Source organism: Cetorhinus maximus, chromosome 26, assembly GCF_964194155.1.
Source record: "Cetorhinus maximus chromosome 26, sCetMax3.hap1.1, whole genome shotgun sequence".
In the NCBI taxonomy this organism is placed as follows: domain Eukaryota; kingdom Metazoa; phylum Chordata; class Chondrichthyes; order Lamniformes; family Cetorhinidae; genus Cetorhinus; species Cetorhinus maximus.
In genome coordinates this window covers 1,574,902-1,589,983 of record NC_135904.1, presented here as the reverse complement: position 1 = coordinate 1,589,983, position 15,082 = coordinate 1,574,902, and the positions used below count along the sequence as shown (strand labels likewise).

The following is a 15,082-nucleotide window of genomic DNA, read 5'->3' as shown; positions in this document are numbered from 1 at the left end:
CATGTCAGCCTTGGCCATTTGACCCAGGAGGTAGCCTTAGCATTTGGGGCCCCCCCACCACGTCTTAGTGTCGTTACTGCATTGGGCATTTGGCGCACGCTGGGTGGGCAAACAGATAGTGACCATGCTTACATCAGCCTTAGTGGTTGAGGAGAAGATGGGTTCTCCCTGCAGCATATGTTGGTGTTTGTCGCATTTGAGTAGTCTGGGGGCAACCTGCAGGGGAGGCAGCTAGACACATACTCAGAACTCCAACACATGTCTTATTGATGGTGATGAGATGGTGGAAGGGGAGCCTCAAGGTGTTTTGGGCAAGTGCCATCTGCTGGCCTCAGTGCCGCACCTAGTTGCGCCACCTTGCCATGGGTGCTAAGACCCGTGTGTTATTCAAAGTGATGGACGCCGAATGTGTCCAAGGTGTCCGTTGGGGGAGGGGGTTGGGACCAGCTGTACTATCTTCTGGGGACTGATCACCAGTAGTGTGGACAGGAGCCTCTGGAGGCCTCAGATGGGCCACTGTGGTTGGGGTGCGGCGTGCGCGTGCAGAGTACATGAGCGATCAGCTCCAATAAATCCTCTTCTCTGTTCCGCAGGCAAAAACTGAGAGCAATGTGCGGGAGCGCCAGCGGACTGGTGGTGGGCACACCGTGCTGCAGCACCTCATCACCTATGAGGAGCAGGTCATGGAGCTGGAGAGGAGGCAGGCGGCCAGGATGGCAGGTGTCAGTGAGGCTGGGGTCCAGCAGCCAGGTATTTGAAGGCCACAGTCCCATCCACTCTGTCTCCCCACCATCCAAAGCACTGATGGTTGCTGCAATCGTTAATACAGCAACACTGCTCATTCACAGATTGATACAGTCAGACGTGTGGGTCATACACAAAGGTCCCTCGGCCCCTTGAGGATGAGCATCTCTAGCACCTTCCAAAGTCGTCTTATCCCATTTGTGACCACTATCCCCATGGCCTAACATGCCATGGCATCGCTGCTGCACAGCCAAAGATGTTTTGCATCTTAGGGGAGTTTGTACCCCCACCACCCTATCAGGCAGAGAGTCCCACATTACTCTGTCCAAAAGGTCCTCAGCACCTCACCTGTCAACCTCATGCCACTCAACTTAAATAAATGCCACCATGTTAGTCACCCCTGCGCCAAGGGGAAATGTTGCCTTGTTTCACCCGGTCTATGCCCCTCATAACGGTTTGAAGGTCAATAATGTGACCTGTCAATCTCCTGTGCTCCATGGCAAATGTCACAAGTGTTTGCAATGTTTCCTCATCACTGCAACTCTCCAGGCCAGCATGTATCCAGGTCAGGAACATCTGCACTCTCCCCACTCCAATGCCATCCCTCCCATGAAGCGCAGGTCACAACTGGATGCAGATGTGCAGATGTGGCCTTGACAGCGTTTTCTGCACTTGCAACATGACCTCCCTTTTCCTACATTCTATTCCTCGTCTGGCTTCAACCTTGTTAAACGCCTTATGTTCCTGTTCTGCTACCTTAACGGGTCTGCCCAGCCAGGTCCCTGTAATCGTCCTGACATCCCACGGTCCCACCATTACTCATGTATTCCCGTACCTTGTTTGTCTTGCCCAAGTGCTTAACTGAACACTTATCCACATAACATTCCATGTGACAATCCTTAGGCCATCTGACCAGCCTGTCTGTATGCGCATGTAATGTTTGGGCCTCCTCTTGACCATTTACCACCACACCAATGTTCATCACCTTAGGTTCTTGAAGGGTGAGCAATTTATGAGGCTGGGGGGGAAAGGGATGAAAGGTGTTACTGACTGAACGCTAACTGATGCACTGTCCTTCTTGTTAATTTCAGCATCACCACCGCATGGCCGCCCCCGACACGTCCAGAGCCCCCTCTCCACACCTGAGGGCCAAGATGTGCAACTTGCGGCACATCATTTCAGCCAGCCAGGCACCAGCGCAGCCACAAACACTTCGGTGGGGAATATAACATTGGCTAGTGTCCCGGGGCAGAGTGGAGAGGGCACTTTACAATCGCTGGAGGAGATGGCACGGACAGAGAGTGCCAATGCTGCCAGCAGCCGGAGGACTGCAGGGGACCAGGCACATGCTGAGTCCGGCAGTGATGATGTGCCTCTGGAGATGTCACCAATGCAGCAGCTGCAGGACAAGCAGCAGGATTCGCGGGAGCATCTGGCAGGGTTGCATGAGGGTGTGCTTCATTTGGTCTCTGTGGTGGAGGAGTCCAGGCAGAGTGTAAGTGATGGCATGAACCTCAGGACAGAGCTTCAGGCTTCCTCCACTGAGAGATTGGCGACTCTCATGGAGAGGGGCTTCAGTCGGATTGAGACTCTTCTGATTGGGTTACGCTCTGACCTGCAAGTCCTCACAGCGCTAATGGCCACAGGTGGTAATACGTCAAGGTCTTCATCGTCAACTGCATCCCCCCTTTCCAGCGCAAGATTGTGCAGAGTGCAGGATGCTACCACTATCAGAGAGACGCGATCTGGGGAGTACTGGAGTGCGCCCCCTGAGCGGTCCAGGCAATGGAAGCGCATCTTGAGAAGACCGATGGCTCTCTCCACCACAGCCCTTGTGCTGCCCTGGCTCCTACTGTACCGTTGCTCAGCTTCTGTTCTTGGATGGCGGAGAGGGGTCATGAGCCACCTTCTGAGGGGATAGCCCTTGTCACCCAGCAGCCATCCATCCAGCCGGGCTGGAGAACTGAAGAGACCCGGCACCTGGGAGTGTCTGAGGATGTAGGCGTCGTGGGAGCTGCCTGGGTACCTTGCACAGACTTGTAGAATCAGCATCCTGTGATCACACACTATCTGCACGTTCATGGAGTGGAAGCCCTTCCTGTTGACGAAGGCACCGGGCTCACCTACTGGCGCCTTGATGCCCACATGTGTACAGTCTATAGCACCCTGGACACGGGGGAAGCCAGAAATGGCCGCGAAGCCTCTGGCTCGCTGTGTCTGACTTGCCTGGTCACAGCGGAAGTGGATGAAGGTCAATGCCCGTCTGAACAGAGCGTCTGTAACCTGCTTGACACAAATGTGGACAGCTGATTGGGAGACACCGCAAAGATCACCCACCGAGCCCTGGAAGGAGCCAGAGGCATAGAAATGGAGGGCAACTGTGACCTTCAGGGCCGCTGGCATGGGGTGTCCACCCACAGAGTTAGGGGAGATCTCAGGGCCAATCATCTGACAGATATAGTTGACTGTCTCCCTTGAGAGTCGGAGCCTCCTTCGGCACTGCACCTCAGTCATATTGAGGTAGCTGCTTCGCCGCCTGTAAACCCTGGCAGCAGGATAGTGGCGTCTTCTGCGGCCCCTTCCACCTTGGACAACCTCTTGGCCCTGCGCCCCTTGTGCCTGCACCTGGCCTCCCAAAGGCGGCTCCCCTGGAGACTGATTGTCCACCCCAGGCCTCCTCCTTATCCTATCCCTCCCTTCCTCCTCAGAGGAGCTGCCTCCAGTGGAGATGTCAGAACCCATCCCCAGGCTAAATGGAGGCCTCCGGAAAGCTGCAGGCCCGATAAAGATTCCTGTCTGCAGAGAGCTGAGCTGAAGCTTCAAAGTACAGAGAAAGATAATGGAAATCGATCTGAACTGGTAACAATCACACAGGCAAGTTTAAAACACTTTCTGCATTAAATACATCAGAAAAAACATGAACAACCTCTCTGAGCCCACATGAGGTGGATGAGGTTTGTTAAAAAATCACTTACCCGCCTGCCCGTTCGACCCGTGCGCCGAGCCGAAGATCACACGGGCTCCTCAAAATCAGCGTCAATTGCCAAGTTAAGGGCCTTAACCAGGCCTTTAATTAATGCCGCGCGCTGACATCGGGACGCTCACGTGACATTTGAAGCGCTGACGTCCGGGCTCCGCCACCCACACATCAGCCAGGAAATTCAGCCCCTTGTGTATAGAATGGAAATGCACGGAAATGATGTCCTCCTGGAGCAGGAATTTACAGTTGGCGTGCGGGGGCGGGCCTGACACACTGACACACAAAATGACGCGCGATGTTGTTGGGCATGCGTTCCGACGTCATCGCGCTGAGTCGCAATGTTTCGTTCGGCGGGCAGGCACCAGAGTCGGCTGTGCTCCCACCGATATGTAAACGGCCTGTTAAAGCCATTAAGGAAGCGACTAAGGTCATTGTAAACGCTGCCTGTCCAACCTTCCAGTTGATGAGCAGGCGAAAAGGCCAAGCGGCCTTCGCGTTTTTTAGGAAATCTCATCCACAAGCGGAATGAGGTTTCCTGAAGCTTTTATTAACTAAATTTAAAAATTTTCATAAATATAAACACATGTCCCATCTCATGTGACACATGAGGGCACATGTTTAAATAAATTTTTAACCATTTATTTAATTTTTTCAACATCAATTCAGCTCCGTGCCTCAGGCAGGTGGCTGCGCTCTTTCACGCACAAGTCGCTGGCTCTGACTCTCCCTCCTCCCCCCCCCGCCTGCACAGGTAGCGCTGAGCACTACCGCTCGCGTATTACGCTGGGGGGGGCCTTGATCGGCTACATGACCACTCCCACCGAGTCCGCCCACCCCCTGAAAAATTCAGGCCCTGATTCCCCAATATGTTTTCTCACTTAAAGTGATTCAGTGCCATGAGTGCATATTTGCGGCCCTCACGACTGCTACGATCGCTGCAGAGACCGATAGCTTTTAAAAAGAAATTCAAACTTCATTTAATAGTTGAAAGAATGAAATGCCAAGTTTTCACATTTTAAGACGTTTGCTGTAACAAAAGAGAAAGCACTCCTGACTAAACATCATCTTTGTAGCCAACTTATACTTTAAACCACAGAAAGGAACATTCCCCTTTAATACTTACCGCACACCGTACTCTCCATGGAATTACAGTCCACTGTTGCTCCCAATGGGTTTGCATTTTGCCGTTTCGCTGAGTAGTAATTTCGAGTGACCATCTCCAGGCACTTCCCTTCGTTTTCGGAGAGTTTCCTAAACTCATCACCAACAGTAAAGGTTGTCCTCGTGATTCTTCCCCTTTGACCACACCAGGGTGAATTGCCAGGATGAATCTCCTGGAATCCTTAGATGACTGGAGGATGCATCTCTTCAACTAGAGACCTTCTCCCTCCACATCCAGCTGTGGTAGTTTGCAAAGTCAAGCAGCCTCTTCTCTCTGCTGACCACACAAAACTACTGTCTGTCTGTGATATTCATTGATTTGCAGGGAAGCCTGTAACCTGATCTCAAAAATGGCTTCCTTTGCACTCTTACCCACAGCAATGTGAAACACATTAGCCTTGCACCCACATAGAAATGCTGATTAGTTATTCTTGACCTCAACTTTCTGTCATCTTAGAAGTAAATGGACAGTTTACAGCACAGATGGTTACAACCCAATACCCCAACACCTTCCTGGGACTTTGGAAAACTCAGAGTCTACCCATTGTTAACTCAGAGGCTGCTACCATAGTCCCCAACTATGAACACCTTAAACTATTGTCCCAGTAACATAATCTGGGCCTCCCTTTGATCTTTAATTGCCCAGGCCTGTTGTCAAGGAGACTTCAGAACAGGCCACATGACCCCCTTCATTTTACTTTAAATTAAAGACACAGTTCCAAAGCATAACAATCTTATAAAATTGTAAAACAACTTGAACTATTTTCCTGGTACTATCTCATTGTTTATGATCTTTTTTTAAGATTGAACAATGCTTACCAATGCCTTGATGTTATTGCTGACTGGAGAAGGGTGACTTTGGTTAATTTTCTCCATTTCAGTGGGCAGTCTCTCTGAACTGTGATTAGGATAAAAGCAATGAGGCCTGAAAGGGGCATGTAATAGTTTAGGGAAAGCTTCAACAACATCTTACTAAGTTTGGACTGCAGCAGCAACAATATCTGCCACACCCACAAACTGTTACTATACAGAATGCACATTATTGTGTTTGGTTTTTGGGTTTTTCTGCCCGTAACAAGTTATCTTCCTACCTGTACACAGGGCTCCACCAATCCAGTCAGGCCTTGTGATGGAAGTGTCTCTGCTTCTCCATGGAAATCAGGAATGCTGAAAACTCCAGGAACTGGAAACCAGAGATCACTTAACAGACTACGTTTGGGCAGAGGGCACACAAAGAATAGAGGTGTGGTGTTGATGAAGATTATTGTGTGATTGAATAGACAAGGATTAAAGTTGGGACATGCACATTGAGATATGAGAATCTTAGCCCTATGAGATCTGCAGCCACACTTGATCAAACATGCCATTACAGACAAGACTCTTAATTTTAACCATGTTGATTTGTTTCTGTTGATCTCAAAGGGCTCGTCCTGGATGCCTTCATTAGGCATAACACTGTTTTGGACAGTGGTCCTTTACGAGGTCTTCCAAGACAAATGAGTTCCTATCAGAATGATTTAATCTAGGAGACATGAATTTTGTGTTTCTTCAATGGTCAATGTCCATGTTTATTAACTTATAGCAGGAAAAAATATCATCATTTAATTTGGCTGGTGTAAGATGCTTTGGAAAGATAAGTTTCCTGTCCTGAGTGAGGGCACTGCTTCTTAATAAGGGGGAAAAATCTGCAGGAATAGTTTCTGGGTTTGGCTGCATTAAATGTAATTAATGAGCAGAAAGAATAATTAGTCACCTCTAGACTGAGTCCTGGTATTTAAGGTCACCTTTAAGGTCACGAGGAGCACTGAGGGCAATGGAGTGACCCACTAGAGATCAGATAACTCAGCACCAAAGAGAAACTGGGCCTGGGATTTTCTGATCTATATAATTTGATGCTACAGCAGACAGTACTCCTCCTCACTGGCCCAATTTCCTTGGAGATTCCAGTCAATATATAACAGCAACAGAGTCCAATTAAGAACCCAAAATGCTCTCATGGGCTAATTAATACAGAGATCTCTATTTAACATCTCAATCCTTCACAATTTCAATTTGTAACTTGAGGCTTCCTTTTGATTAAATATAACGCCCCAGGAAATCTGGGAGTAAGGCCCCTATATACATGGTACTGCTGGTTATGAAATCACATTTAGTGTTGGGAGGCAACTTGGAAGTTACAATAACATTGCTGATGCTGCCACTCAAGGCTCAAACAAAATTTACTTTATTTGGTCCGGACTAAGTGCTGTTAATTGGCCCTGATGTAATCTGCTTTCTCAATAAGTATTTAGAAACCTTGAACAATGGAACCCAGATGTCAGGGCCAGAGTTTTCCAATTCCAGGACTAAGTCCTGTGGTGGGGGCAGGGACGGGGAGTGTTTTCCATCATGGAGGCCGGTGGGAATTGGCACCGTATCGCGCAATGCCAGCCTCATTAATTATGCAGTCAAGGATTTCCCACTGTTTTGCATGGTTGGTCGGGCTGGATGGCACATGCCCCACTGTCATATCCGTGCACCGTATTTAAAAGGCGTCCAGACTTCAACCTAGCCACCGTTTAAGGAGGAGATGTCCCGCTGATCACAGGGAGCTCCGGCCCCCAGATTCAGCGCAAGTCCTGCTGAATGAAGTGGAGGCCAGGAGGGGCATCCTCTACCCAGAGGGTGGGAGAAGGAGGCCGAACCAACAGACCGAACTGGCTTGGGAGGAAGTCTTATGGGTGGTCAGTACCTGGGGCACTGCTGTTGCAGAATCATGTAGTGCAGAAGGAGACCATTCAACCCATCATGCCTGTGCTAGCTCTTTGAAAGAGCTATCCAATTAGACTCATTCCCCTGATTTTTCCCCATAGCCCCACAAATGATTTCGTTTCGAATATATACCCTATTCACTTTTGAAGGCTACTATTGAATCTGCTTTGTCCATCCTATCAGGCACCATATCCAGACATCTGCCAATTATTGTAAACCTGTGTCTTCTGGTAGCCAACGCCCTGTAGTGGGAATAATTTCTCCCTATCTTATTTATCAAAACCCCTCATAGTTTTGATCATCTTATTAACTCCCCCCTTAACCTTCTCTTATCTAATGTTTTTCTTCTTTACCTAGCAACTTGGATGAACTCAGAAGCTTCTGCTGTGAAAAGCTCCAAGCATTATTATCACCCTGTTCTCACCACCCCGCCTCTTTCAAAGAACAAGGTTTGGTCATTTCCAGCCTCATCATGTTCTTATCAGTCCAGTTTAATTAGCTCCAGGTCAGAGAAAATGAGCTCCTCTTTAAATCTACTCTACAGAATTACACTTTAATTGTGATTTAATTGAATGAAAATTTGCATATGTATGAAGTCTTAATAGAATATTAATTAAGCAAAGTGTATTTTAATCCCCTTTGTTAAAGGGATGTTATTTTTAAAAGGCTTCTGACAGTCATGTGAATAGCACTGTTCTATTTGTTCAAAACATCATTATCCAGCCAGCTGCAAACTCAGTGATGGCTCTCATTTGATCCAGCCCCAGACCAGAACTTGCATTACCGTGAATAGTTCATTATTAAGCACATGATGCAATGGGATAGATGTTTATCAGCTCCCTATATCGTGGGATCCAAGTAGAAATCATGGCCCTTTTACAGTGCAGTGCTATCTCCACCAGCAGCACTGATGTCGGCACCACTACTGATGACAGAGGGGAAAAGGAGACCCACCTCAGTTGGAGCTCTCCGCAAAGGCAGCTGAACCGCTGGCAGCAAATGTGAATGAATTTTTAATTACTTGTTCTAGGACTGTGGGCAACACTGGCAAAGGCACATTTAGTGCAGTACTGAGAGAGTGCTGCAGTGTCAGAGGTGCAGTCTTTCAGATTGGGCAATAAACCAATCAAAGTTTGTCCTTTCAGATAGCTATATGGCATGGCATTATTCAAAGAAGGACAGGGAAATTCTCCCTCATGTCCTGACCAATATTTACCCCTCAAATAACATTAGTAAAACAGATTATCTAATCAGGATCACATTGCTGATTGTGCGAGCTTGCTGTGTGCAAATTGGCCAGCATATTTCTTTTATTACAGCAGTGATTTCCTAACCTTATGAAAGGTCCTGTATAAATGTAGATCTTTGAAGCCTTCCTTTTAGTGCTCTGTCCTAGTCTTACTGAGAACGAGTTGGTGGGATGCATTCTTGTTTCTCAGCAATTACAACTGAGTGCCTTCTGGGCAACTTCAGAAAGCACCATGAGCCAAACGCCTAGGGGAGAATTTTTCCTATGGTGGGCGGGTTGGGCGGGAGCAGGCAAGGGGGGCACAGAGCTGATCGTCGCCCGCGATCGGGAGCGCGCTGCCGTTTTACGTGGGTGGGCCAATTAGGGCCCGCCCAGCGTAACACGTGGGCCAGTAGTGCTCAGCGCTACCTGTGCAGGTGGGGGGAGGAGGGAGAGTCGGGGCCTGCGCTCATGTGCGAAAGAGCGCAGCAATCTCCGTGAGGCACGGAGCTACCTCAGGGAGATTGAATGGATTATAAAAGTTTTCAATAAATAAAGTAAAAATGTATTTAAACATGTCCCATCATGTGACTGTGTCATTCCTACGTGTCACAGGTGTCACATGAGCTGGGACATGTTTGTGAAGTTTGGAAATTTTATTTAATTATTTTATAAAACCTTCAAGAAACCTCATCCCGCCCGTGGATGAGGTTCCCTGAATAACGTGAAGGCCTCTTGGGCTCTTCGCCTGCCCCACCAACCTTAAGGTTGGACGGGCAGTGTTCTTAACAAGTTTAATTGCTTTTTTAATGGCCTTAATAGGCCGTTGACAGTTCGGTGGGTGCACAGCCGCCTCTGGCGCGCGCCCGCCAAACAAAATATCGAAATGACATGCGATGACGCCGGGATGCACGCCTGACGTCATCGTGTGTCATTTTACACGCCAGCATGTCAGGCCCGCCCCCGCACACTGACAGCAATATTCAGCCCCTCGTATGGGACTGGAGTAATCAAATCCAGGTAAAGGTGTCAGCTTCCTTTCCATGATTGACAGCTTTTTTGTCATTTTATTCCAGTACCGGCCAACCTACAGAGGGACTGGCTCCTGTTCTCCTATCCATGGGCAGGCTGTGCTGTTTTCTGATTGCTGTGCAGTCCTTCCCAGGCAGCAGAGAAAGTGCACAGCAATCAGAAAACCACTTTATTAAATTCAGGCACGTGCACAGTTGTCTCTTTCTTGTCATTGTTGCTGTCATGTCCACTTGGCAGTATAAATAGTTTTGCAATTATTTCTTAAATGCCGTGGAGTAGGGATTGTAATGAATTTAGATCCTGACATTAAGTCACAAAAAGATTCGAGATTTGAATATAACATTTCGAATGGCGGATGAGCAATAATTCCTGTTTTCTCTCCTCAATAGGATGCTGAGTTGGCCAGAGAGACAAAGGGGAAACAGAGGATTGAAGGCAGAATACAGCCACAGGAGGAAAACCGTGCTAGCCTGCATCTCCTGGAGGAACAGGAACGTCTAGCACTGGTATGAGCATCGCTTTCTGTCATAGGTCCTGGGTTTGATGCCACTAATATAGGAACCATATGTGCAGGTCCTATGGAGACACAGCAAAACTGGACTGGAGCTGGTCCTCTTGAAACTTGCCATGGGGAGCCTTTCAGATAACTGGTTGCTTTTAGTACAATAAAACCAACCTGTACCACTCCTCTGCCTGTCTCCCCAGTTGGCTTTGAACTCGGTGGCCATTACCAATGGAACAAAACCAATTCACGCTATGCTCAAAGGTGTTGACTACTGTTGGACTGTTGTTCTGCTGGAGCTGGCAGTCCTCTAGTAACCCATTCATGTGTGAGCCTAGTGATGTTTAACTAGAGAATCCTGCTATTATTTGGCATGCAATAGTCAAGAATAGTCTAAAGGCACTGAGGAGAACATCAATATACAAACTGCTGGCTTGGTGAAGGCCAGGTAACTCAATTCAGACTAGGCCTGTTATTTCGCATCACTCAGTCCCACAATAGGATGTGCTTTTATCCACCAAACCATCAGAGTTTTAATAGTGTCTTAAAAAAACTGCAGGATAATACATTGAGGGCTATGGGATTCTCAGCAAGAACAAACTTACTGTCTCGCATCCCTCAGGATCTCTCAAAGCACTTGGCATCCAATATTTTGATATTGTTGTGATCCCCATGGAGAACATCAAACCAAAGGGACCAAATTTACCAAACGAACCCTATGAAAAAACAATGTACAAGGTTTCACCTTTTTTATAACTTTTACTTTAACAATCAGGTGCAAATCAACATAAATTGAATATGAATGAACAGGCAAATCATGGTTAATATAAATTATAAATTACGCATTAAATTGCAGATGCAACAAAGATAGAACTCACAGATTTATCAGCAGATGTGGCACCAATCTCAGCCACAAAGTCCTTCAGGATTCTGAGCTTCCTCAGGTAGAATTCCAGCCTCTATTTTTTAGCCATTGATTCTCATCTGACAGCAGCTCCCACTCAACCCAAGTCCCACAGGTACAGTCTTCAACAAAATGGATATACTGGTCCAGAACCTTCTCAACTCTGCTCCATTGGCATTGATGGTGTGGATCCACCAGAATCACCTTTATCCAAACCAGCATCAATGACCTCGTGCCAATCCTGGTCATTTAGTTGCTTTAACGTAACAGAAGCAGCGCTAGCAATCTTGGGGGAATTTTATAGCCCTCTCCCCCGACCACGGCAGGCGCACTTGAGGGCCTAATTCTGCCTCCACTGGACAGTGGACGTCAGGAGGACAGGGGCCAGCCTGTTTTATCACCATCTGAGATGAAAAGGCAGAAAGGAAGGGGGTACCTTCTTTGCTCCCTGTGATGGTAAACCTCCTTTGTGCCTCCCACCCCATCCTCCAAAACCCAAGCACCCCAACTACTTCCTTATGGTCCACAATCCCTCCCCGCCCAAAAACTCTGGGACTCACCGTTGAGTCCGGACACCATGATCTTCTTCTTGGGACTGATTGTAGTCCCAGCAGTGGCCACTACTGAGTTCTGGTGCTGCTGGGCTCAGCTATCAGCTGCCCACTGACAATTAAAAGGCCTATTAAGGTCATTAAAGTATTAATTAAGAGAGATTTTTCACTGCCCGTCCAACCTTACAGTTTTTGGGCGGGCGAATTGGTCAGGCAGCCTTTGCATTTTTGAGGAAACCTCATCCAAGGGTGGGATGAGGTTTCTGACATTAATTTTTTTTTAAATAAAAATGTTTTGACATAATTTTTACTGTGTATATGTTTATGTTTATAATTTTTACTGTGTATATGTTTATGTGAGGAAGTCCTGTGTGGGAGACATTTGTTTCAGGATTTCCAAATCTTTATTTCTGATTTTAAAATTCTTCAGCTCCCGGAGGCAGCTCTCTGCCTTCAGGGAGCTTTCATTGCGCACTCCCCGGCTCCTGTGCAGACTTCAGTGCTCACCCTCCTCCCGCCCCCACCCCGGCAGTGCTGAGCCTTTCAGCGCCCGTTTCACGCTGGCTGCCCGTTAATGGGGGCTGATCACGGGCAGCGGGCCGTTTCTCCGCCACTCTCGGGCCCGGCAGCCACACCCGCCCAACGACCCAAAAATCCTGCCATTTCCACCCAGCTGGGGTCATGTGAGAAGAGGTGATGACCATGCGTGCACTCTGGCTGAAGCTGGGAGTCCAGTGGCCCAACTTTGGCCCCCTGCACCCCTGGGTCAGACTCTGGTTCTCTGCTCAGCCCCACACTCAAGCCGCTGCCCTCTTAGTCTCCTCGTGGCCTCTGGCCTGGCTTAACTCTGGTTGGTCCCCCTGGGCCTGCTCCAGCCATTAGGCGATACCCACTCCGCTCTCCAGGAGCCTCCTCTGATGCATCTCCCAAATTTCCAGCACCTCTGTCACATCAGCGCCGCTCAGTCAGACTCCGTAAGCCACAGATTCCGTCACAATATATGGTCACAGTTACAGACAAACAGGCAGTCATTTTGTGTGGAGCAAGATCCCACAAACAACAATAAGATGAGTGACAAAATGGATTTATTAATTGTGGAAAAAATGTTGGCCAGGACACCACAAGAACTCTCTGTTCTTCAAATAGCACGTGGAATCTTTAACAGGAAGGTGAGACTTTAGTTTAATAATCCATCCAAAGTATAACAACTCCAGCAATTCTCTTAGCACTGAACTGAAGGAAAAGCCGAGATCATGTGCGTAAATGGGGGACTGTGGCTTGAACCCACAACTTGCTGACTCAAGCCAGTATTTATCAATTAGGTCAAACTAATGCTCCTTTTAAAGTTGGATGTAGTGTAGATAACCTAACCAAGACACCAGTTGAACCTGAGGCTGCAAATAATGAAGTACCCTGGAATGGGTATTGGAAGAAGAAAATTATCTTTCAGCTCTGAAGACTATAAAAGGTGCACAAGTATCAGGCAGGCTTGTGAAATATTCATGAGTCCACAAGAGGAGCTAGTAAGGTCCATACGCTATCTATTCTCTCTGCCTCAGCTGCAGGAAATAACAAATTTAACCATTGTACTCTAGCTGGATTCTTCGACAGAACCTTCAATGCACAGCACAGAGGTCCAAGCTCTGTTTACAATTGACTACAAATATTTTAGAGAGCCTGGATCTCTTTGGGCTATTGTTGCTATTTGATGCCCCCAGCCATCCTGTCTTCTCAGTCTTCCAATTTATTCCAAATTATTGTCATGTTTTGCAAATAATGAAGTTTGGGACCTGTTAGTCTGCTGATATTTGCACTTTTTAAAAAAATATAAAAACTTCTGTCAAAGTACCAACAGAATTGATAGTTATTTATAGAGATATGCTGGTAAATTAACATAGTTTAAGGCATAACACCATGCAGTATGTCAATGTGACAACATAATTAAAATTGAAAGTAAATTGCTATTTAAAGACAATAGCCTTGCTGGTGTCGCTGATTATATTTAACACATTCCTCCATCTGTAAAGGAATTCAATAACTTAACTCCACTGAATAATGGACAATAGAACTGGACAAATGTGTCAACCATGTCTTTGTTACTTTTGCAAACAGTCATTGCCAGACTGAAAAGGATTGCTCATTTGAAACCACCCGGGTATCTGGAATCTTTACAATTAATGAGAATGAAGAACTTAGACAAAAATATAAACAGCCATGGCCTGGTGACTAAACCTTAACGGGAATAATTAATGCAACTGGGTGTTTTTGTAAAGTTGATTGGGTGCGTAGCTTTGCCTGAAACTGTTCTGGAATATCTGATGGTACAAACCTGGTTTAAAAAAAATATCAGAAGGCAGCCTTTATAGCATCAACGTGAATTAAAGATCCTCAATAGAGTAGGTATAAAATATCAGAAAGCGGGTGCCTAAGTTACGTGCAGGACATCAGAGAGTTCGTCATGAGCTACATACAGGATAACAGCTGTTGGATTCAAGAGCATGAGAGAGCACATAGGCATGCGGGGCAGACAGCATGGAAGTAGCGCTATCTCAGCATTTAGCATGGCAGAGAAAGACTTGTATTATTTATGGTGCCTGGAGTTTTAACAAAGGACTTTAACTACCACTATCGATGCTGCTATGACCTCATCCCCACCGCTGTCATGGAAAACACGAGCACAAGGTGGGCTTTGATAGAATGAAAGAACTTGCATTTATGCAGTGCCTTTCACAACCGCACACTATACAAATGTGTTTCACATAAGGGTGCCAACTGTTCGTGCAAAGGGAAATGTAGCAACCAATTGACACAGAGCAAGGTCACAAAAACAGCAATAAGATGTAACTGGGTAATTAAACTGTGGAGTTGGTTGAGGGGTAAATATTGGCCAGGACATCAGCAAAACTCTCCTGCTCTTCTTTGAATAGTGCCATTGGATCTTTTATGTCCATCTGAAGGACAAAAAAAGGCCTCTGTTTAACATTTCATCCAAATTCTGACATCCCTCAGTATTGCACTTGAGTGTCAATTGAGATTATGTGCTCAAGTCCTGGGCCAGGACTTCAACACACAACCTTCTGACTCAGGTGAGAGTGCTACCGAAGGCCAACAACTTTGAGACAAAAGAGCCTAATTCCTGATCGGAAAATCTCAGATATACAAGATTAACAGATTATGACCACATTCCTCTGTGTTTACACCCGTCTAGATTGGTGGAATATAGTAGTAG

The 15,082-nt window shown here is 46.9% G+C and overlaps 1 protein-coding gene across 3 annotated transcripts in view; it reads left to right on the top strand.

The window, feature by feature from the left end:
• The window catches only part of LOC144668207 (uncharacterized), a 106,035-nt gene that overhangs the window by 73,368 nt on the left and 17,585 nt on the right, over positions 1-15,082 (top strand). For all 3 annotated transcript variants that reach the window (XM_078529962.1, XM_078529961.1, XM_078529959.1), the window contains exons 18-20: positions 5,987-6,128; positions 7,994-8,085; positions 10,286-10,402. In XM_078529962.1, coding sequence (XP_078386088.1) covers positions 5,987-6,128; positions 7,994-8,085; positions 10,286-10,402 — 351 coding nt within the window. The remainder of the gene's footprint in view (positions 1-5,986; positions 6,129-7,993; positions 8,086-10,285; positions 10,403-15,082) is intronic.